Here is a 25,893-nt window from a genome sequence, read left to right as displayed (position 1 = left end):
CCCCCGACCCATCCGACGGACGTCCAGGAGCCGGCGCACCGTCCAAGCCGGCCCCCCGTCGATGATCCGAGCAGGAGGGGGCGCCGGTCCGGGAGCACAGAGGGGTGAGGTGTGATGAGGTTTGACATGTGACACGTGGAAAACCGGATGGATCCGCAGTGAAGCCGGGAGTTGGAGCTTCACTGCGGCAGGACTGAGGACTTTGAGGATTCTGAAGGGGCCAATGTACCTGTCCTGGAGTTTCGGGGAGTCCACCTGGAGGGGGATGTCCTTCGTGGAAAGCCACACCTCCTGCCCGGGCTGGTAAGCAGGGGCCGGGGATCGCCGGCGGTCTGCATGGGTCTTCGCCCTCGTCCGGGCCTTCAACAAGGCAGAGCGGGCGGAGCACCACACCCGACGGCACTTCCGCAGGTGGGCCTGGACCGAGGGCACACCGACCTCTCCCTCCACCACGGGAAACAACGGGGGCTGATACCCCAAACACACCTCAAATGGGGAGAGGCCGGTGGCCGAAGACACCTGGCTGTTATGCGCATACTCAATCCAGGCCAGATGGTTACTCCAGGCCGTCGGGTGCGCGGATGTGATGCAGCGGAGGGTCTGTTCCAGTTCCTGGTTGACCTGCTCTGCCTGTCCGTTCGTCTGTGGATGGTACCCGGACGAGAGGCTCACGGTGGCCCCCAGTTCCCTGCAGAAGCTCCTCCAGATGTGTGAGGAGAACTGGGGACCACGATCTGAGACGATGTCGGAGGGTATCCCATGCAGACGGACAACGTGGTGGACCAGGAGGTCTACTGTCTCCTGGGCTGTTGGGAGCTTCGGGAGGGCCACGAAGTGGGCCACCTTGGAGAAACGGTCCACTATCGTGAAGATGGTGGTGTTGCCCTGGGACGGCGGGAGGCCCGTGATGAAATCCAGGCCGATGTGGGACCAGGGGCGATGTGGGACCAGGGGTGATGAGGCACCGGCAGCGGCTGGAGGAGTCCTTGGGCCTTTGTGTGTACTGCCTTGCCCCTGGCACAGGTGGTGCAGGCCTGGATATACTCCCGGATGTCTGCCTCCATAGACACCCACCAGAAGCGCTGCCGGACAACTGCCACGGTCCTTCGCACCCCTGGATGACAGGAGAGCTTGGAACCGTGACAGAAGTCCAAGACTGCAGCTCTGGCCTCTGGTGGGACGTACAGACGGTTCTTCGGACCTGTTCCTGGGTCCGGGCTCCGTGCCAGGGCCTCCCGGACGGTCTTCTCCACGTCCCAGGTGAGGGTGGCCACGATAGTGGACTCAGGCAGGATGGGCTCCGGTGGATCCGACAGTGCAGTTTTGACCTCCTCTTCATGTACCCGGGACAAGGCATCTGACCTCTGGTTCTTGGTCCCGGGGCGATAGGTGATCCGGAAGTCAAAACGCCCGAAGAACAGTGACCAGCGGGCTTGCCTGGGGTTCAGCCGCTCGGCGGTCCTGATATACTCCAGGTTCCGATGGTCAGTGAAAACCGTGAATGGCACAGACGCTCCCTCCAACAGGTGTCTCCACTCCTCAAGAGCCTCTTTCACCGCAAGGAGTTCTCGATTGCCGACGTCATAGTTCCGTTCAGCCGGGGTCAACCTGCGTGAAAAGTAGGCACACGGGTGAAGAACCTTATCGGTCTCTCCGCTCTGGGACAGCACGGCTCCTATCCCTGAGTCAGAGGCGTCCACTTCAACCATGAACTGGCGGCTAGGGTCGGGCTGCACCAAAACTGGCGCAGTAGACAACCGTCGTTTCAACTCCTTGAACGCGGCTTCGCACCGATCCGACCAGGTGAAGGGGACTTTTGGAGAGGTCAGGGCTGTCAGGGGGCTAACTACCTGACTGTAGCCCTTAATGAACCTCCTATAGAAATGAGCGAAGCCGAGGAACTGTTGCAGCTTCCTACGGCTTGTTGGTTGGGGCCAATCTCTCACCGCCGCAACCTTGGCCGGATCAGGGGCGACGGAGTTAGAGGAGATGATAAACCCCAGGAAGGACAAAGACATGCGGTGAAACTCGCACTTCTCACCCTTCACAAACAGTCGGTTCTCTAACAACCGCTGCAGGACCTGACGTACATGCTGGACATGGGTCTCAGGATCCGGAGAAAAGATGAGAATATCGTCCAGATATACGAAGACGAATCGGTGCAGGAAGTCCCGCAAGACGTCGTTAACCAAGGCTTGGAACGTCGCGGGGGCGTTGGTGAGGCCGAACGGCATGACCAGGTACTCAAAGTGACCTAACGGGGTGTTAAATGCCGTCTTCCATTCGTCTACCTTCCGGATCCGAACCAGGTGATACGCATTTCTAAGATCCAGCTTAGTAAAGATTTTGGCTCCATGCAGGGGGGTGAACATGGAATCTAACAATGGCAACGGGTATCGGTTGCGAACCGTAATCTCATTCAGCCCCCTGTAATCAATACATGGACGAAGTCCGCCATCTTTCTTGCCCACAAAAAAGAAACCTGCCCCCATCGGGGAGGTGGAGTTCCGGATCAGCCCGGCAGCTAATGAGTCCCGGATGTAGGTCTCCATTGATTCGCGCTCAGGTCGTGAGAGGTTGTACAGCCTGCTGGACGGGAACTCAGCGCCTGGAACCAAATCAATGGCACAATCGTACGGACAGTGCGGGGGAAGGGTGAGTGCCAGATCCTTACTGAAGACGTCAGCAAGATCGTGGTACTCAACCGGCACTGCCGTCAGATTGGGAGGGACTTTGACCTCCTCCTTAGCCTGTGAACCGGGAGGAACCGAGGATCCTAAACACCCCCGATGGCAGGTTTCGCTCCACTGAACCACCACCCCAGACGGCCAATCAATCCGGGGATTGTGCTTCAACATCCATGGGATGCCCAAAATCACGCGGGAGGTAGAAGGAGTTACAAAAAACTCAATCTCCTCCCGGTGGTTTCCAGACACCACTAGAGTTACTGGTTGTGTCTTGTGTGTGAGTAAAGGGAGGAGGGTGCCATCTAGTGTCCGCACCTGCAACGACGAAGGAAGCGCCACCAGAGGGAGCCCTACCTCCCTTGCCCATCTGCTGTCTAGCAGATTCCCTTCTGACCCCGTGTCCACCAGTGCTCGGGCTTGAAGGGTTAAATCCCCGCTCAGGATTGTGACTGGGAGTCGTGTGGCAATTTGTGTGTGTCTCACTTGAATGTTTTGACCCCCCCTTAGCCCAGTCTCTAAGGGCGAGTGTTGTCGTTTTGGCCGTTTGGGACAGTTTCTCTGTGTGTGCTCAGTTGAGCTGCAGAGAAAACACTCTCCATGGATCAGCCTCCCCATTTTGGCCCTGTGCGTTTTCCTAACAACGTCAGCAGGGGGAGCTGTTGCCCCACAAAGCGCTGCGGCTGTGGAGCGTGGGGAGGGCGGCCCCTTTTCGAACCCGGAAGGGAGAGGGGCGGCGCGTATCCGGTCACGTCCTTCGCCTCGCTCCCGACGGCGTTCCTCCAACCGATTGTCTAACCGTATAACGAGATCGATAAACCCATCTAAATCCCGCGGTTCCTCCCTAGCTACCAGCTGCTCCTTCAGAACCAATGACAGTCCGTTTATGAAGGCGGCGCGGAGCGCAACGTTATTCCAGCCGGACCTCGCAGCCGCGATGCGGAAGTCGACTGCATAAGCGGCTGCGCTCTCGCGTCCCTGTCTCATTGACAGCAGCACTGTTGAAGCGGTTTCTCCTCTGGTAGGGTGATCAAACACTGTTCTGAACTCCCCCACAAACCCAGTGTATGCTGATAACAACCGTGAGTTCTGTTTCCAGAGCGCCGTAGCCCAGGCGCGTGCTTTACCCCGAAGCAGAGCAATCACATAAGCTATTTTACTAGCATCTGACGCATACATGACGGGACGTTGTGCGAAGACGAGCGAACACTGCATAAGAAAGTCCGCGCACGTCTCCACACAACCTCCGTACGGCTCAGGAGGGCTTATGTATGCTTCAGGGGATGGTGGGAGGGGTTGTTGAACCACCACTGGAACGTTTATATCCTGCACAGGGTCGGCAGGAGGACGAGCTGCAGCAGCGCCCTGAGCGCTCGCCGCCATCTGTGTGGAGAGAGCCTCCACCCTGCGGTTCAGGAGGATGTTTTGCTCAGTCATTTGATCCAACCAAGCCGTAAAGGCGGTGAGAATGTGCTGCAGCTCACCAATCACGTCTCCTGCAGACGCCTGCGCTCCCTGCTCTCCCATTGGTCGTTCAACAGCTGGGTGACGCCCCTCGGAGTCCATGACGCTGGCCGAGATATCCTGTTGGGAAAGTGTAGTGACACGGACCCACAACAGGGGGCGCAAATGAACGGCCAATAGATGAGCCAAAATATAACAATTTAATGTTGTGAATGTGCACAACGAACATACAGACAATCTCAGAATATCACAACAGTCAATACACAAAGGTGACGTGTGGGCAGGCTCGAGGATAGAAGACGTCTGTCCTGAGAAGAGCCGGAACCACACGATTTCCGCCGCACCAGAACCTGGTGAATACTGGAGCCACCACGTCCCGAATTCCCAGGTGATCACCGTCCCCGACTGTCGGATCTGGTACTGCTGGCGAGAACAAAGACAGTCAAGTGTGGGTGTGTGTACACCCAGTAACAATAACGGTGGGAATGCCACCTCCACCTCTCACTCAGCGCGTTGCAGCGGTCTCAGCTGAAAAGGAGCGCCGTCTTGCACAGCCTCCTCAAAAACGACCGGTTCTCCTGCAAACACTCACAATAAACAGATTTACACAAGGCTGAGGATATTACCTCCAATGAAGTATGATATCTCGGCAACGAGGTGGAGATGACGTCTGGTCTTTATGGAGTGAGATGATGTTGAGTAGATGGGTGACAGCTGTCAAGAGGTAATGAGCGACAGCTGTCACCCCCGGCTGTGTCCATGGCGGCAGCGCCCTCTCGTGCCTGAAGCCCGCACTTCAGGCAGGGCGCCCTCTGGTGGTGGGTCAGCAGTACCTCCTCTTCTGGCGGCCCACACAACAATGATTATATGATACACTGTGAGTGCTGTGCAGAGTAGAGTCAGCATCTCTGACTTCTTGGTAAATTCTCCTGTTCAGCAGGGATTTGGTCTGGCTGCTACCCTGTTCAGTGCTTTCATGGACTGGGTCTTGGTTCGGTTCGTGGAAACCAGATGATTAGGTGCTTTTGCTGGCAAGAAGTTGCTTGGTGATCTTGATTTGTTGGACCATGATGTGATCTCTGTGGAATTAACAGATTCTTTGATTACAGCACTTGAAAAGCTAAGTGTGGACTCAAAGTGTGTGATTTTTTGATTGTTCTGTGCTGAATAGTTGAATTTACAGAGACATTCTCTTTTGTCGGCAGTGGCATTCATGTCTCTGAGTTCTTGGCCTGTTAGATTGACTGACACCTGGGAAGAATTTATGGAGTCGTGAGGTCACTGAACAGAGGTGTTTAGTGATGCTGATATCTTTGCAGGAAAACAAAGCTGCAAGTCTGGTGCTAAGTGTCTTCCTGTATAGTTGGGAGATTTGGACACTAACCTATGAACTAAGGTGAAGACTCGATGTCTTTCATACAATGTCTCTTTGGTGGTTCCAAGGGTCTCACTGGAATGATTTTGTGTCAGACAGAGTTGCTTATGGGAACTCAGAAAAGGAGTATTCCTTGCATGATGAGGGAACATCAGATTTGACACTTTGGGAGGACCAAAGCAGGCAAAAAGAACACCCATGTTTTACCTGGATGCAGCAGATAGATCGCTACTTTTGAGAGGTGGGAATGATCTGGTTGTCTACATGGGTGGTTGCTATTCAGGACCCAAGGTGGTTCCATATTGTGTTGAATGTGCTGACATGAGGCACTAGCGCATGCGCCCAGACCTAACCTACATGGTAACCTATATTCTCTTTTTGAAAAGTTGTTTATTGTTCATTCCCAAGTGACACAACTGTCATTTTCTTGTTTCTCACAGCTGTCATTTCTATCATTTTAAATAGCAAATATACTGGCACTCATCCATGCAACCATGGTCTTAAAATGAATGTCTTGGATATTTGGATGAATAGAGAGGCAGAGCTGTCAACTGATCAACATCTGGTGATGAGTAGTCTCAGATGGTGGGGTAAGCCGCCTGACTGACTTGGAAGACCTAAAGGTGTTGTGAGGGTTTTTTGGAAATGTTTGGTGGAAGAGCCTGTCCGGATGGCCTTCAACTCGCACCACCAAAGAAACTTCTCCCAGATCCAGAGGGAGGTCGAGGACATGGAAACAGTGTGGTCCATGTTCAAGGCCGCCATTGCTGAGGCAGCTGCTTTAAGCTGTGGCCAGAAGGTGGCTGGTGCTTGTCGTGGCAGCAACCCAAGAACCTGCTAGTGGACTCCAGCGGTAAGGGAAACCGTCGGGCTGAAGAAGGAGGCCTTTTTTGCTTGGTTGGCAGAGAGGTCTCCGGAATCGGTGAACAGGTATCGGCAGGGTGGAAGGCCTACAACCTCAGTGGTGGCTGAGGCAAAACCTCGGGCATGGAAGGAGTTTGGAGAGGCCATAGAAAATGACTTTTGGCCAGCCTCAAAGAAGTTCTGGCAAACTGTCAGGTGCCTCAGGAAAGGGAGGCAGTGCTTAGCCCAGAGAGCTGTTAAACTGGACTGAGGATTTCGTCAGGTGGTGGAAAGAGAAATTTGAGGATCTGCTCAACCCTATTGACATGCCCTCCATCAAGGAGGCAGGAATGGAAGGCTTGGATGAATCTGGTGCCATTACCCTGGCACAACTCACCGAGGTAGTCAAAAAATAAATAAATAAATAAATAAATCCTCTGTGGCAAGTTGCCAGGGGCAGATGAGATTCATCCTGAGTTGCTGAAGTCTCTGGATGTTGTTGGGCTGTCATGGCTGACACACTTAAACAACATTCCATGGAAGTTGTGGACAGTGCCTCTGGACTGGTAAACTGGGGTGGTGGTCCCCATCTTTAAAAAAAGGGGCCAGAGAGTGTGTTCCAATTATAGAGGGATCACACTTCTCACAAGTCTATGCCAGGGTACTAGAGAGGAGACTTAGGCTGTTAGTTGAACCTCAGAGGAGGGGCAATGTGGGTTCTGTCCTGGTCATGGAACAGTGGACCAGCTTTTTAACTTTGCAAGGATTTTGGAGGTGGCTTGGGAGTATGACCAACCAGTCTCCATGTATTTTGTGGACTTGAAAACAATCTATGACCGGGCACCTTGGGGTATCCTGTGGGCTTGTTGCAGGACTATGAGGTATTGGATTTGCTGCAACGTGTAATGCGGTCTCTATGTGACCAATGTAGGAGCTGTGTCCGCATTCTCAGTATTACATCAGACTTATTTCTGGTAGGAGTTGGACTCCGCCAGGGCTACCCGTTGTCACTAATCCTGTTTGTGATGTTCATGGACAGTATTTCAAGGCAAAGACAGGGACTGGATGATGTCCAGTTTGGTGACCTCAGAGTTGCATCTCTGCTTTTTGCAGATGATGTGGTTCTGTTGGCTTCATCAGGCAGTGACCTCTGATGCGCACTGAGCAGATTTGAGGCAGAGTGTGAAGTGACTGGGATGACAATCAGCACCTCTAAATCTGAGACCATGGTCCTCTCTTAGAAAGCAGTATATTGTCAACTCTTGGTTAGAGGAGAGTTACTGCCCCAAGCTGAGGAGTTTAAATATCTCGGGTATTGTTCATAAGTGGGAGTAAATTGGAGTGGGAGATAAATAGACGGATTAGTGCCGCGTCTGAAATTTTACAGACGTTGTACCGAACCACCGTGGTAAAGCATCTGAGCCAGAATACGAGGCTTTCAATTTACCAGTCGATTTTACGCTCCTTTCCTTACCTATGGTCATGAGCTTTGGGTAACTACTGAAAGAATAAGATCCCGGATACAACTGGCAGAAATGAGATTCCTCTGTTGGCTATCTGGGCTTACAATCCTGGACAGGGTGAGAAGCTTGATTATCTGTGAGGGAGTCAGAGTAGAGCTGCTCCTTCTTCGCATCAAAAGGAGTAAGTTGAGGTCATTCAGGCATCTGGTGAAGATGCTCCCTTGTTGTCTCTCTAAGGAGGTCTTCCAGGCATGTCCAACTGGGAAAAGGCCCCGGGCAAGACCTAGGATATGCTGGAGAGATTATATTTCCCAGCTGGCTTGGAAACGCCTTGGGATCACCCGAGAAGAGTTAAAGGACTTGGCCGCAAAATGGGGAAGTATGGGCTAAACTGCTTACTGTGCTCCCACCGTGACCCAGATGCAGATAAGTAGCTGAAAATGAATGAATGAATGAATGAATATTCAGACATACTTAACATAGGCAGGTTGATGATGATCACACACTCTACTTGGAATATGGGAATTTACATTATTGTGTAAAACTACAATGAAATTGAATTGAAAACTGAAGTTGAAAAGAAGTTAAATTCAAAACTGCTGGCACATTCTTGACCAAATTAAGCAGCTATCATCCCCACATTCCACTACGGCCAAACCCCCCCCCAACTCCAACCCACCAAGATTGTTCAGGTGCAGCAATGTGTTAAGGGCCAGCATAACTGTCTCTGAAAGAGAATGACCTGATTGTTTTATTTCATGTAATTCACAAAACAAGCCAAGTAGCTTAGTACAACTTTGTTCTACCATCAAGACTTAGGTGAATCAAACTGACATTTATTTAACATGCATGTTTGACATAAATAGTCTTTATTTTCTGGCTGGTCCCCTGCCTTAAATTGAGATGGTTTCCAGCGTTGTAACTGACAGTCAGGCTTCAATTTTGAAATTGAAGCCTAACTGTCAGTAACAATGCCGGAAACCATCTCAATTTGGGGCACAAAATGGAACATCTGGTCACCCTATTCCCTCTTCAGCGTGTCAGGGTGCAAAAGGAATTCTGACGTTGAAGAAGGCAGGGGTGGAGCCTACCCCTAGCACCATAAGGGGACCACCTGGTGGTGCTGAGGTGAAGGCGGGCAACACAAACATGACCAGGGCACAACCGGAACCAACTGAGGTGGCAAGTAGATGAGACAGAGGTGAGGCCGGGGACATACAGGGTCCAGCAGGAGGCAGTGTGGTGGAGGCAGCAAAGTCTCGAAGGCAACTGCAGGTGGAGAGAGGTGAGTAAAGGCTGATGTCTTAAATGACTTGATAGATTCCTATTGGTTGTGGTTAATCACTAAATTGCTAACAGGTACTACCGATTAGTGAACAGATGTTACCACTGCCTATATATTTACCAGCTGTCTCAAGGAACACCTCAAGCCCCTCAGGCAGATCTCATAAAACCACAAAATTAGGTGCATCTCTCCCCTCGGTCATCTTAAGACATACAATTACACAATAGTACAGCCTTTATATGTTGGAGTTCTCTTGGTGTGGTTCTTGCCTAGTGCCCGGTTTTTATTTCTTTGTGCATCTGTCTCTCCGTGTGTGTGTGTGTCTGTCTTAATCTTGTGCATGTGTGATGGAGATGAGTGCATGTGTGTGTGGGAGTGTATGTAGGAATGCATGTTATCTGTTTTGGTCTGCTTGCATACATGTGTGGTTTGTCGTTGTGTCCGAGTTTCCCGGCAGGTGCCAGTCTGTGTGTGTACGAGGGCTGTCAATAAAGTAACGGTCCTTTTTATTTTTTTCAAAAACTATATGGATTTCATTCATATGTTTTTACGTCAGACATGCTTGAACCCTCGTGCGCATGCGTGAGTTTTTCCACGCCTGTCGGTGACGTCATTCGCCTGTGAGCACTCCTTGTGGGAGGAGTCGTCCAGCCCCTCGTCGGAATTCCTTTGTCTGAGAAGTTGCTGAGAGACTGGCGCGTTGTTTGATCAAAATTTTTTCTAAACCTGTGAGACACATCAAAGTGGACACGGTTCGAAAAATTAAGCTGGTTTTCAGTGAAACTTTTAACGGCTGATGAGAGATTTTGAGGTGATTCTGTCGCTTTAAGGACTTCCCACGGTGCGAGACGTCGCTCAGCGCTCTCAGCCGCCGTCGTCAGCCTGTTCAAGCTGAAAACCTCCACATTTCAGGCTCTATTGATCCAGGACGTCGTGAGAGAACAGAGAAGTTTCAGAAGAAGTCGGTTTCAGCATTTTATCCGGATATTCCACTGTTAAAGGAGATTTTTTTAATGAAAGACGTGCGGACGGGTCCGCGTGTCGGGACGCAGCCGACGCGGTGCGGCGGCACAGGAAAAACACCTCCGTGTTGATAACCATTTGTAAAATCCAGGTGGCTTTTGATGGCTTTCAGTGGAGTGAGTATATGAGAAATTGTTTAACAGCAGGACATGTTCCAACTTGTCCTTAAGGCTTCCAACGGAGGTGTTTTTCCTGTGGCAGAGCGTTGCGGCGGCTGCGAGCCGACGCGCGGACCCGTCCGCACGTCTTTCATTAAAAAAATCTCCTTTAACAGTGGAATATCCGGATAAAATGCTGAAACCGACTTCTTCTGAAACTTCTCTGTTCTCTCACGACGTCCTGGATCAATAGAGCCTGAAATGTGGAGGTTTTCAGCTTGAACAGGCTGACGACGGCGGCTGAGAGCGCTGCGCGACGTCTCGCACCGTGGGAAGTCCTTAAAGCCACAGAATCACCTCAAAATCTCTCATCAGCTGTTAAAATTTTCACTGAAAACCAGCTTAATTTTTCGAACCGTGTCCACTTCGATGTGTCTCACAGGTTTAGAAAAAATTTTGATCAAACAACGCGCCAGTCTCTCAGCAACTTCTCAGACAAAGGAATTCCGACGAGGGGCTGGACGACTCCTCCCACAAGGAGTGCTCACAGGCGAATGACGTCACCGACAGGCGTGGAAAAACTCAAGCATGTGCACGAGGGTTCAAGCATGTCTGACGTAAAAACATATGAATGAAATCCATATAGTTTTTGAAAAAAATAAAAAGGACCTATACTTTATTGACAGACCTCGTATGTGGGAATGCATATGTGCATTGTCTTCTTGTTGTCCTTGACTATGTGTAGTCTGTCTCTGTTGCGGCTGCGCATGTCAGGTTCTGTCAGTGGGCTCTGCCCTCTGTGATTGGGTGTGATTTCTTGTGTTCTCTGTTTCACTTTGATCCTCTAGTTTATTTTTGATCTTCTTGTATTATGGTTTTCTATTAGTTCCAGATCCACGTTCACGCTCTGTGACTCAGGATTGTGCACGCGTTTGGCTGGTGCTCATGGTTTGGGCCCTGCCTCTCACACTTACTCTGTGTTTCATCTTTTTGTATGTATGTTTTGGATTTCTTTTTTGCATTTACTATTTTTGTGATTCTGTTTTAGATTTTTGATGTTTTGCTTTTGCTGGTATTGAAGTTCTAAGTTGATGATTACAGTCATTTTGGTCTCTTGTATGTTGTTTGTGATTTTCTGTTGACTTGTTCTGCTCCGTCCTCTTGTGATCACCAGACGTGTTCAATTAGTGAACAGGTATTTAAGTTGTTCATTTGTTTGTGCCAGTCCTGGTCGGTTAGGGTGGATTCCCTGTGTCTCATGCTTTTGGTTCTTCCAGTGATTGAGAGTCCTTTGCTGTAAGTGACACTGAGTTTATCCACAGTAGATTTTTGTGATTCTACTTTTTGTCCTGCTTAAGATGGTTTGCACCATTTTGGAATTATCTGGACTTTGAGCTTTGAGCCATTTTTGTTATCACTGCTGTAAGCGACACTTAACTGACTCTTTGCACAGTAGATTTTGTTATTCAAGTTTTTGTCCTGCTTAAGATGTTTTGCACTATTTTGGCATTATCTGGACTTTGACCTTGGAGTCATTTTTTGTTATCATTGCTGCTTTTGCATTTTTTTGGATCATTAAACTCCTGCCCTTTTGCACCTTACCTTTTGTGTCCACTGCCTTGCATTCTGGGTCCATTTCCTCCTGTAGTTGACTATCGTAAAAATATACTGCATACAGTATTTCAATTTTTTTCACATGCTCCACCACAGTGCCATAATGGTGTGCAAGGCACCCCAACATCCATCATCAGCACTTTCGAGAACAGAGAGGTTCGCATTTGCAACCACATTTAAGAAGTTCTCTATACACTTTGGTTGCACTCTGGTAAAAGTGTCCATAAAGGTGTCCAAGAATCTTCTATTTTGGTCCGTCCATATTTTCAGGAGAAGGCTTTGACTGGCTAAACTGCTGTTAATTGGTTAGATTGAAGCTAGCATTACTAGTTAAAACCTTTCTGTGGATCTCTTGTAGATTTCACCTTCCTTTCTGCAAAATGGTAAATGGGCTGTATTTATATAGTGCTTTTCCATCTGCATCAGACGCTCAAAGCACTTTACAATAATGCCTCACATTCACCCCAATGTCAGGCTGCTCCCATACAAGGCGCTCACTACACACCGGGAGCAACTAGGGATTAAGGACCTTGCCCAAGGGCCCTTAGTGATTTTGCGGTCAGGATGGGATTTTAACCAAGGATCCTCTGGTCTCAAACCCAGCGCTTAACTACTAGACCATCACCTCCCCTGAAGAATGAGAAATGCATCTGGTGCAACTTGTGTGAAATAGAATTCAGATCACATTCCTCTCTCACAGCCTGTTCAATCTGTTCCAGGACAATAGTCACAATCCATTTGACTTTCTCCCCCCAGTATTTTAGCTCAGGTACATCAGACTATTCATATACCTTGAAATGGTAGACATACATTAGGGAATAGTGTTCAGTACTTATGCAAGCAGAGTTTGGCAATGAACTCTCTTGTACAGTTGTATATTTGCATCACAGTTTAGAACTTAATTTTATGTGAATCCAGTAAATGTTCGGTGTGTTGTCCAATCTAACTGCAAAACCTACAGATAAAAACGGAGTAAGAAATGTTTGTGTTCTTGAATCAGTTTTCTGTCAGGTGTATTCACAGACAGCCATAACTCCTGAAGACAACAGCTAATGTGCTGTCATCAATCGTCATGTTATCAATCTGTTTTTTGTTCTCTTCTATAAGACAATAATGACTGTGCAGTGAACACAGTGTTGTCAGAACTCATCTTAGAGTTATTCATGGTTGCCTGCTGTTTTGAAATGAGTTTCCATGACATTTTGATGGACCAGGATGTCCCCCTCGGGGAAATGTAATCCATTACATCTCTCCAAGAGTAGCACTGATCTCCTCAGCTGTGTCTTAGCTACACAATTGTTTGTATTTGTAAATTTGTTTTTGTGCTCAGATCGAATAACAGCAATAATTATCATGTAACAAACAGATTACTGATAGATGATAATCGGCTTATCGTCTATCTCTACAGAGCACCCAGAGGGATTATCGGCCAAAGCCGATTATCGGCCCAACAGATTATCAGTCCAACCCTACAGAGCACCCAGAGGGATTATCGGCCAATGCCGATTATCGGCCCAACAGATTATCGGTCCAACAGATTATCGGTCCAACCCTACAGAGCACCCAGAGGGATTATCGGTCAATGCCTATTATCGGCCCAACAGATTATCGGTCCAACAGATTATCGGCCCAACGCTACAGAGCACCCAGAGGGATTATCGGCCAATGTGGATTATCGGCCAATGCAGATTATTGGCGCAGCCGAGTGTCAGTCTATCCCTAAAACAGATATTATATAACATATTGTATATATGCAGTGACAGGCTTGTCTGATCACATGAAGATGAGTGGAGACTGGAGACTAAATCTCTTACCATGAGCTTCTATCTCCAAAGGACAAAAACAATTCCACCAATGTCCCCATAAGTTTATCGTCTGGATGAATGTGAGTACTGACATACATGTTGCTGACAGCTGTAACCGCAGATCTGTTTAAAAGCATTGCATTAGATATATTGTATGGCCAGTCTCACGTTTTTTTTTTCGTCTTCTTGTCACGAAATGAGTCAAATTTTCATGACGAGTTTTTTTTAACTCACTATTACTAACCCTACTCCTACCCCCAACCCTAACCTTAACCATAACCTTATCCTACTCCTTTCCCCCAACCTAACCATAACCACCCTGACTCCCCCGCTTCACTTTTAATTTTGTGCAGCCATCACGGAATGAATTAGAATGAATTTGTGCTGCCGTGACAAAAATGAGGTGCTTTTCGTCACAATATCACAAACCAATAGATTAAAGTATATTTTGTGCTGCTGAATCATGATTTGCCGTGAGACCGGGCTGTGTATGGCAATTGGAACATGTAACTATAATGTAGTTTTGGTTTTAAGATTAAAGGGGATATTGTGGAACTTTTTTAATGTATGATTTTCCATCAAATAGTGGGATTTCCTGTAAACCAGGGGTGCCCAAGTTGGGTCCTCGAGATCTACCTTCCTGACATTCTTAGTTGTCCCCCTGCTCCAGCACAGCTGAATCCAGTGAAAGGCTCATTAAAAGCCTGCTAACGAGTCTTTATTTGGATTCAGGTGTGTTGGAGCAGGGGGACAACTAAGAGTGTCAGGAAGGGAGAACTCGAGGACCGTACTTAGGAACCATCCTCAAAGTCTTGCAATACATCTGTACATGCAGAAACTCTGTGACATATGTAACAGCATTTAATCGGCGCAGCTGCAGAGCCACTTCCTGAATTTGTGTCAAAATAAAAGTTCTGTAGTGTTTCATACATGGCGCAGTCTTATTCTAGGTTTCAGTTTTGTTTCCGTTTGATCACACAACGGAGACTTACATCGAGCACAATGACTGACATGACCAACAGCCAATGACAATGGAGAAGCATACAGGGTGGCCAATCAGACTGCAGGAAGAGCAGGCGGCCGCTCCCGCCCCTGTGAATGGATTGAGTCCTCGGCGCCTGGACTTCTCTCCGCTCTTCTACTGATACAAGGTTGGAATTGTTTCTTTTATCTTAATTAACTGTGCTTTACTTTTGTTAATCTTTAAATGCAACAGCTACGGACTTCAGCTCCTTAATTTGCTGCTGTGTGAATCCTAGCAGTGGTTACACATTACCTCTCTCTCTCTCTCTCTCTCTCTCTCTCTCTCTCTCTCTCTCTCTCTCTCACTCACACACACACTTTGGAGACACAAAAACTTTTTTCTGCTTGTGCGCTTTTGCTTCTGTTTTGTCAGACCCGGCGCCAGAAAAAAAAATAAAAATCACAGGGGGTGGGGTCACCCCCCCCCCCCCAAAAAAAGTGCGCACCGGAGGAGACGTGCGCTCCTGGAAAGCTCGTGTATTTACGCTGCACCGTTGTAAGAGACTGACTAAGAGTGAAGAGTGATGACAGTATTTATTTTAAATTATTATTTGAACGTATAGACGCTCGGTCAAGTGATCTCCTGCATACCACAGAGCCGGTGTTCTGTCGAGATGAGATGTGCCATCTTTCGACACTCTGAGCTGTGACGTACCTTCGCATTGTCCAATAGGAACGACGCGTCGGGCCAAAACACGGAAGACTTGTGGCAGAAACCACTGATCTCTACAAAATGGATTGGACCAATCCGATTGGTGCAGAAACCACTGATCTGTACAAAACATTAACGTGTGACAGGACTGCTCATTTAGAGAGCAGTTTTCTGAAGAAAGATCATTAGAAATGTTTTTTTTGTTGTTGTTACCTCAAAATTTCTGATTACTGTTAAAAAAAGTTTAGAACACTTGTAATTAAAACAGGTAAATAAATCAATAAATGGTTCTTTAGAAACCTTTCATCTGTAAATTAAAACCACCTGTTATTTCAGATTAGATAATTTCTTGTTTAACATTAGGAACCTCAGACATTTATTTTTAGACAAATAAAATAACATGGAAACTTGTATATTTTTTGAAGTCTGGTAGATTATTTATATCTTATTTCAACCAGAAAAACAAACACTAAATAAATACAAATGTTTATTATAAATGCAAAAGGAAATAATTTAACAATGACTGCAGTGTGATTGTAAAGTAGGATTTCTGTGACATAAACCTCATGATGTTATATATATATATATATATATATATATATATATATATATATATATATATATATATATATATATATATATATATATATATATATATATATATATATATATATAGTCATTTAAACTTGTAATTTCGTCAAAATATGTAATTGCCTTTAATGTTATCGTGGTGCCGGGTCTGCGTTTTGTACTATGATCAAGGTGAAATGACAGTGAAAGTGTGTGTTTAGGTGTGTGTTCATGGTGTTTAGGTGTATAGTATTTGTTCATTGGGGGTTCGGTATGGACGGGTGGGTGTGCGTGTTTGGGGGTGGATTCGTCGGGCCAGTAGTGGGCTGGTCCAGAGGAAAAATGCCAGGGCTGAAATTTGTTCCCAGTCCGACCCTGTATATATATATATATATATATATATATGTATATATATATATATATATACACACACACACACACACACACACACACACACACACACACACACACACACACACACACACACACACACACACACACACACACACCACAAGTGCATCCAGAAAGTATCCACAGCGTTTCAGTTTTTCCACATTTTGTTATGTTACAGCCTTATTCCAAAATGGATGAAATACATTTTTCCCTCAAAATTCTACACATAATACCCCATAATGACAATGTGAAAAATGTTGCATAGTTCCTCTTTAAACAAGGTGTTTCATGACTGTTGCTTAAAGGAGGGCAGTTTCCATTCAGATAGACGTAGAATTGTGGGGCACTTTAGAATGTTTAGCATGAAATTCTGATCTATAATTCACTGTAAAACGCAAGTAGAACCTGGTACTGCAAAATATGACCTCTTTAAACATCACCACACCATTGTATTCATCTGCTCTCTCTCTCTGTGTGTGTGTTTGTGTGTGTGTGTTTGTGTGTGTGTGTGTGTGTGTGTGTGTGTGTGTGTGTGTGTGTGTGTGTGTGTGTGTGTGTGTGTGTGTGTGTGTGTGTGTACATTTCTGCATGACAAAGACCTGGTCACATGCATTACAAGAGAGCAGAAAAAGAAAGTATTCAGCATGTGCAGTGGTGTGTGCTCACTGTGTGATGGTCATCCTTCGGTCCTGCACATTAGGCTAAGTGCTCCTCAGCTCTCAGTGGTAGTAAATGGAGTCTTATGGCTACAGGGAGGATTTTTTCCCCCCAACTCTGATTCTAAAACAGAATGTCTGAGCCCCATGGCACTGCTTCTGTTCAATTCAGAGGAAAGAGATAAATGGGCTTTTTTTTATTTGTGTCTTTTCTGTGCATGGTTGTGTGTTGGATGTGTCTTTGAGCAGACTGTGCATCATATAGAATGTTATCTAAGTAGCCTCTGTGTGAATGTGTTGCACAGTCAGTGTTTGTGCTATGCATAGTTGTTTACAACCACAAATTAGAAAAAGATGGGTCAATATGGAAAATGCAAATTAAAGAAACAAACAAATTAACAAAATACATCGACTTCTCAATGCAGACAGTATGAACCCAAGGTATTTCATTTTTTGTGTGCTCAACTATATTTCATTTGTTAATATACATTGATTTTTACATTTAAGGCCTGCTGCAACACATTCAAAAACAAGTTGAGATACTAAAGCATTTACCACTTTGTAATGTTGCCATTCCTTCTAACAAAACTGAAAAGACATTTTGGCATTGGGGGATACCAAGCGTTAAAGTGTTTCAGGTGGTATTTTGTTCCATTTGTCCTGCAAGCACATCATAGTCCCCCGTCACATATACCACAAACGGGGCCGAATGGTGTCCGAATGAGGAATCGACCCAAATCCAAAAAGTGTCAAGGTGCAGTCTGAAAACATTGGACAGCAGTCTCAGAGCAGTCGATGTGGGCGGCCCATTTGAACACTCTTACTGAAATTTATTTAGTACTTCGTACTATGCATAATTTCTCCAGTCATAGCTACAGAAGTCTATAACTTATTCAGGGTTGTCTGGATGTCTTGATAGCTTTCCTCACTCATCTCCTCCTTGCACGGTCTCTTAGTTTTTGAAAACTATCTGCTCCAAACAGATTTACCATGGAGTACCATACTGTTTGTAATTCTCCATAACTGATGGTAATAAAGGCAAGCACTGTTGCCTCACAGTAAGAAGGTCATAGAATCAATTTCCACCTGTGGCCTTTCTGTGTGGAGTTTGCATGTTCTCACCATGTTCACGTGGGTTCACCCGGGTGCACCCGCTTCCTCCCACATCCAAAGACATGCAGGTTAGGTGGAATGGAAACTTTAAATTGTCCGTAGGTGTGCATGCAGGTGTGTATGTGTTTGTTTATGTGGCCGTGCGACAGACTGGTGTCCTGTTCAGGATGTAACTCCCCTCACGCCCTGTGACTTCTGGGATATGCTCTGGCGCCCCATTACCCTTGGTTGGAGTAAGTGGTTGAAGATGAGTAAGTGAGTGAGTGACGGAAATAAAGTCCAAAACATAATCAGTGTCTTGGAAATGTTCATGTATCCATCCCCTGACTTGTCTGAAGAAAACTGGATGCAAAACTGATGGTGTACATGTGTTATATTAAAGGGTGTACTTATTCATATCATCAGTTTGGCTTTTATATTTTTATTTATTTTAATTCATGATGGAGCGATTACTTTTCATTGTGAGTAATTGTTAGACATTTTAAAATAAAAAGCCTGAATTTTTGTTTTGTTTTTTGATGTCCTGAAAAATTTCAAACATCCAATAAGCTCAAGGGGTTCACAAACCTTCAAGCAGTAATAGATAGATAGATAGATAGATAGATAGATAGATAGATAGATAGATAGATAGATAGATAGATAGATAGATAGATAGATAGATAGATAGATAGATAGATAGATAGATAGATAGATAGATAGATAGATAGATAGATAGATAGATAGATAGATAGATAGATAGATAGATAGATAGATAGATAGATAGATAGATAGAATGCTGCTGTTGTGTTCAGCACCATGGACAGCGGTAGTCTTTGATAAAGTTTCCCCCAGAAACGATCGGACTGAATGACTAAAGGATCTGTAAACATGAACTCCACATGACCAAAAAATGATCAGAACCCTCCCCGGTGAGCACCAGACTTTAGCTCTGAATCGGAAGGTTTACTCACGCGTGGATGAGCACACGGTGTGCAGAAACGAGACATTTCTTACTCAGCATTCACGCGCTGTTCCATTCCACGTCACGCAGCAACTAGACTATTCCATCAGACTGAATTACCACATCAATCAATGAAATCCATTTGTTGATCTCTCTCTCTCTCTCTCTCTCTCTCTCTCTCTCTCTCTCTCTCTCTCTCTCTCTCTCTCTCTCTCTCTCTCTCTCTCTCTCTCTCTCTCTCTTCCTGCGGCGTGGAAGCGGAGTTGCGATCCGCACCGAACCCCCCCGCCGTGGTCGGACAGTTTTCTGATCATCTTCCACAGAAAAACAACAAAAATATCCACGAAACAACAGAAGAGTGGTCCGATGGATCACTGTGGGCTGAGCCCACGTCTTATCTCGCCCTGAATGACGGTAAGAAATGACTTTTTTCTGAAAACGTGCTGCAGAACACATCTACTTAGGGGCAAACAATCCGGCATTTTAAATACATTTTAAACGCTTTTTGCATGTTTTATGTTTTTTTGTTAAAAGTTGGCATGCACTTTATTTTCTGCAAAAAAAAAAAAGTTTCCTACAAAGTACAATAAAAATGGCATTATTGTGTTTAAATGAAAGTGGAATCATCTCATATAACTTGAGGAGTGTTGGGAGATTATGATATTTTACACTTGCACCATTTAATTTATCCAACATTTTAGTATAAATATTTCTGTAATTCCTCTTGGTATAAAATATCTGATGTGAGACAAGATCTAATAAGACATTCACTTACTTCAGTTGCAGTTTGCAACCTTTACATTGGGGGTGAAGTTGAATTTATGGTCAATACTTGTCATTTTTTCAAGAGTTTTAGCTTGTGAGTATTACTGTATTCAGCCTCCTTCCCTGGGGCATTTAAAGCACTCTGCACTGGGAAAGGATGCCCGAGCAGGCAACTGACTCATCGGTGCTCACTGCACCTCTAGAGGCAGTGAGCTATTGACAGGCGCACAGCCACTGAAGTGGAAATGTGCACCAAAGTGCTTTGTTTGTGTGGCTACTGTACAGTCCGTGCACGGAGTGTGTACTGGTGATGGTTGAGAGATAATTAAATGCTGCAGAATTCACCCCTTTGGCATATTTATCGATGTTAAATTGGTATCAAATTCAATACCAAATTCATTCAGACTGCCCCTCCTAAGCTTGGTTAAGAATGAGACACATAAAAGAGCCAGATTGATGAAACAGATGTGAAAGACATCAAAAACCATCCTGTCTGCCCGATATACCAATACAAATTTACATTATGATGCATCCTTTGTCAAAGAAAGAGTGTGTGTGATTTCTTTTTTAAAGGGGCAGCATGTAGACGCTTTGTATCTGTGACGCTAATATTCCTCATGATCACGTGTTCTATTAAATCAAAACTGATCAAGGAATTCTTCCTACCGCTCACATCTGGGCCACTGTAGGGGGCGTGTCGTCATTATTTGCCTTATTTTGAAGAAATTTACAGTTAGCCACTCTTCTGGTTGCCTCAGACTGGTCCAGCAAGATGTCTTTCCATGTTTGGAAACGGAAGTGTGAAGGAGCCCAATCAGGGGCATAAGCTGGGTGTGGAACAACTACAAAGCCACTTTCATGAATGGTAGCCATTGCATTATCCTGGTGAAACAGAACATCTTGTCACAGCATTCCACACCACTTCTGCTTGTTTCTCCCAAAGCTATCGCAAAGGGGAAGCATAATAGGCCCCATTGATCGTCTGTCCCTTCTGGCGATTGTCCACCATTTTGATGCTCTCAGCATTTCAGAAGACAGAGGCCATGACCTTTCCAGCAGATGAAACAGCTTTGGCTTTCTTTGGCAGGGGTGAACTCACATTTCCATTGCTTCAACTGTTGTTTGGACTCTGGTTCGAAGTGATGGACCCAGGTCTTGTCCATGATCACGAATCATCACATGAAGTTATATGGATCTGCCTCAAAAAGCCCCAGATTCTCCCTGGACATCTGGAGCCTCATGCGATTCAGATTGGCCATGAGAAGCCTTCGGATCCATCGTGTTGGAAATTTCATCATTCTTCTGTCAGAACCACATGAACTCTCTACTGGGTATGTGATGCTCACTTACTCTACTGTCACCGAGGACCATATCATGATCTTCTGGATCACTTCGGTTGAGGTGGCAGTTCTGGGTCTGCCTAATCTTGCTCCATCTTCGACGCTCATTCTGCCCTCTTGAATTCAGCTGACCAGCATTTAACTGTCGTATAAAACGGGGCATCCTCCCCTAATGTCATTACCATAGCCATGCGGATATATGATATGATGGAAATAAGCATCTAGACACTTATAAAGTGCAGTGATCATAGTGACCCATAGTCCATAATAAGTGGTAATGTTTATGGCCCCGTGGATTGGGATAATCATATTCAATGGACAGTTCAGCTCCCAAATAACCCCCAGCAACAATCACAAGTCCTTGAATTTCCACAATGATCCATGGCAGGCTTCGGCCCTTAAATGTTTCCCTGCCCAATTACAGTTTTTGAAGTAGTTAAAGTAGTACATTAAACAATTATGTCAGAAAACTATTCTTTGTATCAAAATGATTGAAACACTACATTGAACGATTGTTTCATAAAATGATTTGCTGTTTCAAAATGCTCTGAACATGAAATGGAACAATTGCTTCAGAATATTATGCAACATTAAAAATAAATAAATAAATAAATAAATCACGAGTGCACCCCTAGTGGAGCACAATATGTTGTGTGTGTGTCCTGGTGTGACACATAATAATGTCATAAATGTAAGCAGGAGTGAGGTAGGCTGCAAAATATACATTCTGTTTCAAAATCAAACAGATGTCAGGTTGACGAAAAATAAAAGATAAAAGAGACAAACACTTTGTTCTGTTTAGATCTTACAATGGAAATATGTTACTTCATGTGATGACTGATAATATCAGACTGCTGTATTACATGGCTATAAAAAGGCAGGAGATAAACGCTGCTCATACATATAGTTAGAACATATACAGATTTGTGAAAAAAATCTGTAGCTGCTCATACATATAGTTAGAACATATACAGATTTGTGAAAAAAATCTGTATACTTTCATATATATATATATATATATATATATATATATATATATATATATATATATATATATATATATATATATATATATATATATATACTCAACAAAAATATAAACGCAACACTTTTGGTTTTGCTCCCATTTTGTATGAGATGAACTCAAAGATCTAAAACTTTTTCCACATACACAATATCACCATTTCCCTCAAATATTGTCCACAAACCAGTCGAAATCTGTGATAGTGAGCACTTCTCCTTTGCTGAGATAATCCATCCCACCTCACAGGTGTGCCATATCAAGATGCTGATTAGACACCATGATTAGTGCACAGGTGTGCCTTAGACTGTCCACAATAAAAGGCCAATCTGAAAGGTGCAGTTTTGTTTCATTGGGGGGGGATACCAGTCAGTATCTGGTGTGACCACCATTTGCCTCATGCAGTGCAACACATCTCCTTCGCATCATCCGTGAAGAGAACACCTCTCCAACGTGCCAAACGCCAGCGAATGTGAGCATTTGCACACTCAAGTCGGTTACGACGACAAACTGGAGTCAGGTCGAGACACCGATGAGGACGACGAGCATGCAGATGAGCTTCCCTGAGATGGTTTCTGACAGTTTGTGCAGAAATTCTTTGGTTATGCAAACCGATTGTTTCAGCAGCTGTCCGAGTGGCTGGTCTCAGACGATCTTGGAGGTGAACATGCTGGATGTGGAGGTCCTGGGCTGGTGTGGTTACACGTGGTCTGCGGTTGTGAGGCTGGTTGGATGTACTGCCAAATTCTCTGAAACGACTTTGGAGACGGCTTATCGTAGAGAAATGAACATTCAATACACGAGCAACAGCTCTGGTTGACATTCCTGCTGTCAGCATGCCAACTGCACGCTCCCTCAAATCTTGCAACATCTGTGGCATTGTGCTGTGTGATAAAACTGCACCTTTCAGAGTGGCCTTTTATTGTGGGCAGTCTAAGGCACACCTGTGCACTAATCATGGTGTCTAATCAGCATCTTGATATGGCACACCTGTGAGGTGGGATGGATTATCTCAGCAAAGGAGAAGTGCTCACTATCACAGATTTAGACTGGTTTGTGGACAATATTTGAGGGAAATGGTGATATTGTGTATGTGGAAAAAGTTTTAGATCTTTGAGTTCATCTCATACAAAATGGGAGCAAAACCAAAAGTGTTGCGTTTATATTTTTGTTGAGTGTATATAAACTCATCTCGGCCGCTTGTACTTGCGATCTCGTTCTTTCAGTCATGAGCCAAATCTCATGACCATAGGTGAGGATCGGAACGACCTGTGAGCGACCGCATCACTGCAGATGCTGCACCGATCCGTCTATTGATCTCACGCTACAGCCGTCCCTCACTCGTGAACAAGACCCCGAGATACTTAAACTCCTCCACTTGAGGCAAGGACACTCCACCGACCTGAAGAGGGCAAAGCACCTTTTTCCGGTCGAGAACTATGGCCTCGGATTTGGAGGTGCTGATTTTCATCCCGGACGCTTCACACTCGGCTGCAAACCGCCCCAGTGCACGCTGAAGGTCCTGATTTGATGAAGCCAACAGAACCACATCGTCCGCAAACAGCACAGACGAGATTCTGTGGTTCCCAAACCAGACCCCCTCTACACCCTGGCTGCGCCTAGAAATTCTGTCCATAAAAATAATGAACAGAACCGGTGACAAAGGGCAGCCCTGGTGGAGGCCAACGTGCACTGGAAACAGGTTTGACTTACTACCGGCAATGTGAAGCTCCTGCTGCGGTCGTACAGGGACCGGATAGCCCTTAGCAAAGGACCCCGTACTCCCAGAGCACTCCCCACAGGGTGCCCCGAGGGACACGGTCGAACGCCTTCTCCAGATCCACAAAACACATGTGGACTGGTTGGACGAACTCCCATGAACCCTCGAGCACCCGATGGAGCATGTAGAGCTGGTCCAGTGTGCCGCGACCAGGACGAAAACCACACTGCTCCTCCTGAATCTGAGGTTCGACCATCGGTCGAATTCTCCTTTCCAATACTCTGGAATAGACCTTACCGGGGAGGCTGAGGAGTGTGATCCCCCTATAGTTGGAACACACCCTCCGGTCCCCCTTCTTAAACAGAGGGACCACCACCCTGGTCTGCCAATCCAGAGGCACTGTCCCCGATTGCCAGGCGATGTTGCAGAGGCGTGTCAGCCAAGACAGTCCCACAACATCCAGAGACTTAAGGTACTCAGGACGGATTTCATCCACCCCAGGAGCCTTGCCACCGAGGAGCTTTCTAACCACCTCGGTGACTTCGGCCTGGGTAATGGATGAGTCCGCCTCTGAGTCCCCAGTCTCTGCTTCCTCTTCGGAAGACGTGACGATGGGATTGAGGAGATCCTCGAAGTATTCCTTCCACCGCCCGACAACATCCCCAGTCAGGGTCAACAACTCCCCACCTGCACCGTAAACAGTGCTGGTGGAGAGCTGCTTCCGCCTCCTGAGGCGTCGGACGGTTTGCCAGAATCTCTTCGAGGCCGACCGATAGTCCTACTCCATGGCCTCCCCGAACTCCTCCCAGACCCGAGTTTTTGCCTCTGCGATTGCACGGGCTGCGGCACACTTGGCCTGCCGGTACCTGTCAGCTGCCTCCGGGGTCCCACCTACCAACAAAGATAAGTAGGACTCCTTCTTCAGCTATTGCTTGCAGCATTGCTTATAGGAAAACGTTCTATTTTTATTTCTCAAAAAAATGTTTGGGCCTGAAAACAGGTTGGTCATATTTTTCTACTAAGATTTGAACTTTGAGGGCTATTTTTAGAATGTAATTCCTGTGATAAACGAGGGACCACTGTGTGTATATATATATATATATATATATATATATATATATATATATATATATATATATATATATATGAAATTGTTGCTACGCAGAGGTTATATTTATTAATCACTGTTATGACAGACACAAAAGTAGCTGACATTAACAATAATATTCATGAATCCAGCTCCATTCAGTAGCAAAGAGAAAAGTAACATACTGCAGCTGTATGATGAATCTGTAGGTTCAAATATACATTTCTTGAAATGCTTTCAAACTTATTATCTGCAGCTGTGGTGAAACACAGTTTAGTTGCTTTGAAAGAGGCATGATTTTGTCTTGCTTCAGCCTTTTTTTTTAAAAAATGTGTCCATAAATCTGAGGCATATGGCTCCTTTTCCACAAACCTACAGCTCCATCCTTTCTCTTTCTCCTTCTGTTGTCCATCTATCATATAGCCTGCTATACATTCCTCCCCTCCTCCCACTTCTCCTCTCTCTTCACTGCACACAGAAATGGCATCAGGGCTTGATGAAATCTCCTAACGTAAGATGTCCCTGACTGGCTGAGGCAATGTCTTGCAGATGAGGTCACAGGCTCTCCGTTTTGATGGGATTACATGAAGCTCTGCCCACTTAGAGATTGGACCTGCTCTTTTTTGATGCTAATAGAACAAAGCAGCCATCAAACTCCTCAATTTATGTGTGCCTTTGAAATAGCAGTCAAACTTGACTTTCCCAGCATCACCTCTACATGTCACCAGTGGCTTAATAGTTGTAGAAATGTGTGTACGTCAACCATGAACTTGGTGTGGTGCACCACACATTTCCACAGTCATTTAACTTTTGATACACCTGAATGTTAATGTGGAGAAGGACGTACACCCCATTTTTGTGCATACACAGCCACTCCGTGCATCTATGGACTGCCGAAAATCCACAAACAGGACGTGCCACTCAGGCCTATTGTATGTAGCACAGATTCCATCACGTAC

General features: G+C 45.8%; 2 protein-coding genes across 2 annotated transcripts in view; one reads left to right on the top strand and one right to left on the bottom strand.

Moving 5' to 3' along the window:
• The window catches only part of poc5 (POC5 centriolar protein homolog (Chlamydomonas)), an 87,926-nt gene extending 68,732 nt beyond the window's left edge, over positions 1-19,194 (bottom strand). Inside the window, exon 1 of the mRNA XM_034170117.1 lies at positions 19,012-19,194. Within this exon, the coding sequence (XP_034026008.1) occupies positions 19,012-19,047 (36 nt within the window). The 5' untranslated portion in view covers positions 19,048-19,194. The remainder of the gene's footprint in view (positions 1-19,011) is intronic.
• A 79-nt stretch (positions 19,195-19,273) lies between these two features.
• sv2ca (synaptic vesicle glycoprotein 2Ca) overlaps positions 19,274-25,893 on the top strand; it is a 120,819-nt gene continuing 114,199 nt past the window's right edge. The window contains exon 1 of the mRNA XM_034170113.1: positions 19,274-19,415. The gene's annotated coding sequence lies outside the window, so the exon portion shown is untranslated. The remainder of the gene's footprint in view (positions 19,416-25,893) is intronic.

Source organism: Thalassophryne amazonica, chromosome 5 (genome assembly GCF_902500255.1).
Source record: "Thalassophryne amazonica chromosome 5, fThaAma1.1, whole genome shotgun sequence".
Lineage (NCBI taxonomy): Eukaryota > Metazoa > Chordata > Actinopteri > Batrachoidiformes > Batrachoididae > Thalassophryne > Thalassophryne amazonica.
The sequence above is the reverse complement of the archived record's forward strand: the minus strand, read 5'-3'. Positions and strand labels throughout refer to the sequence as shown.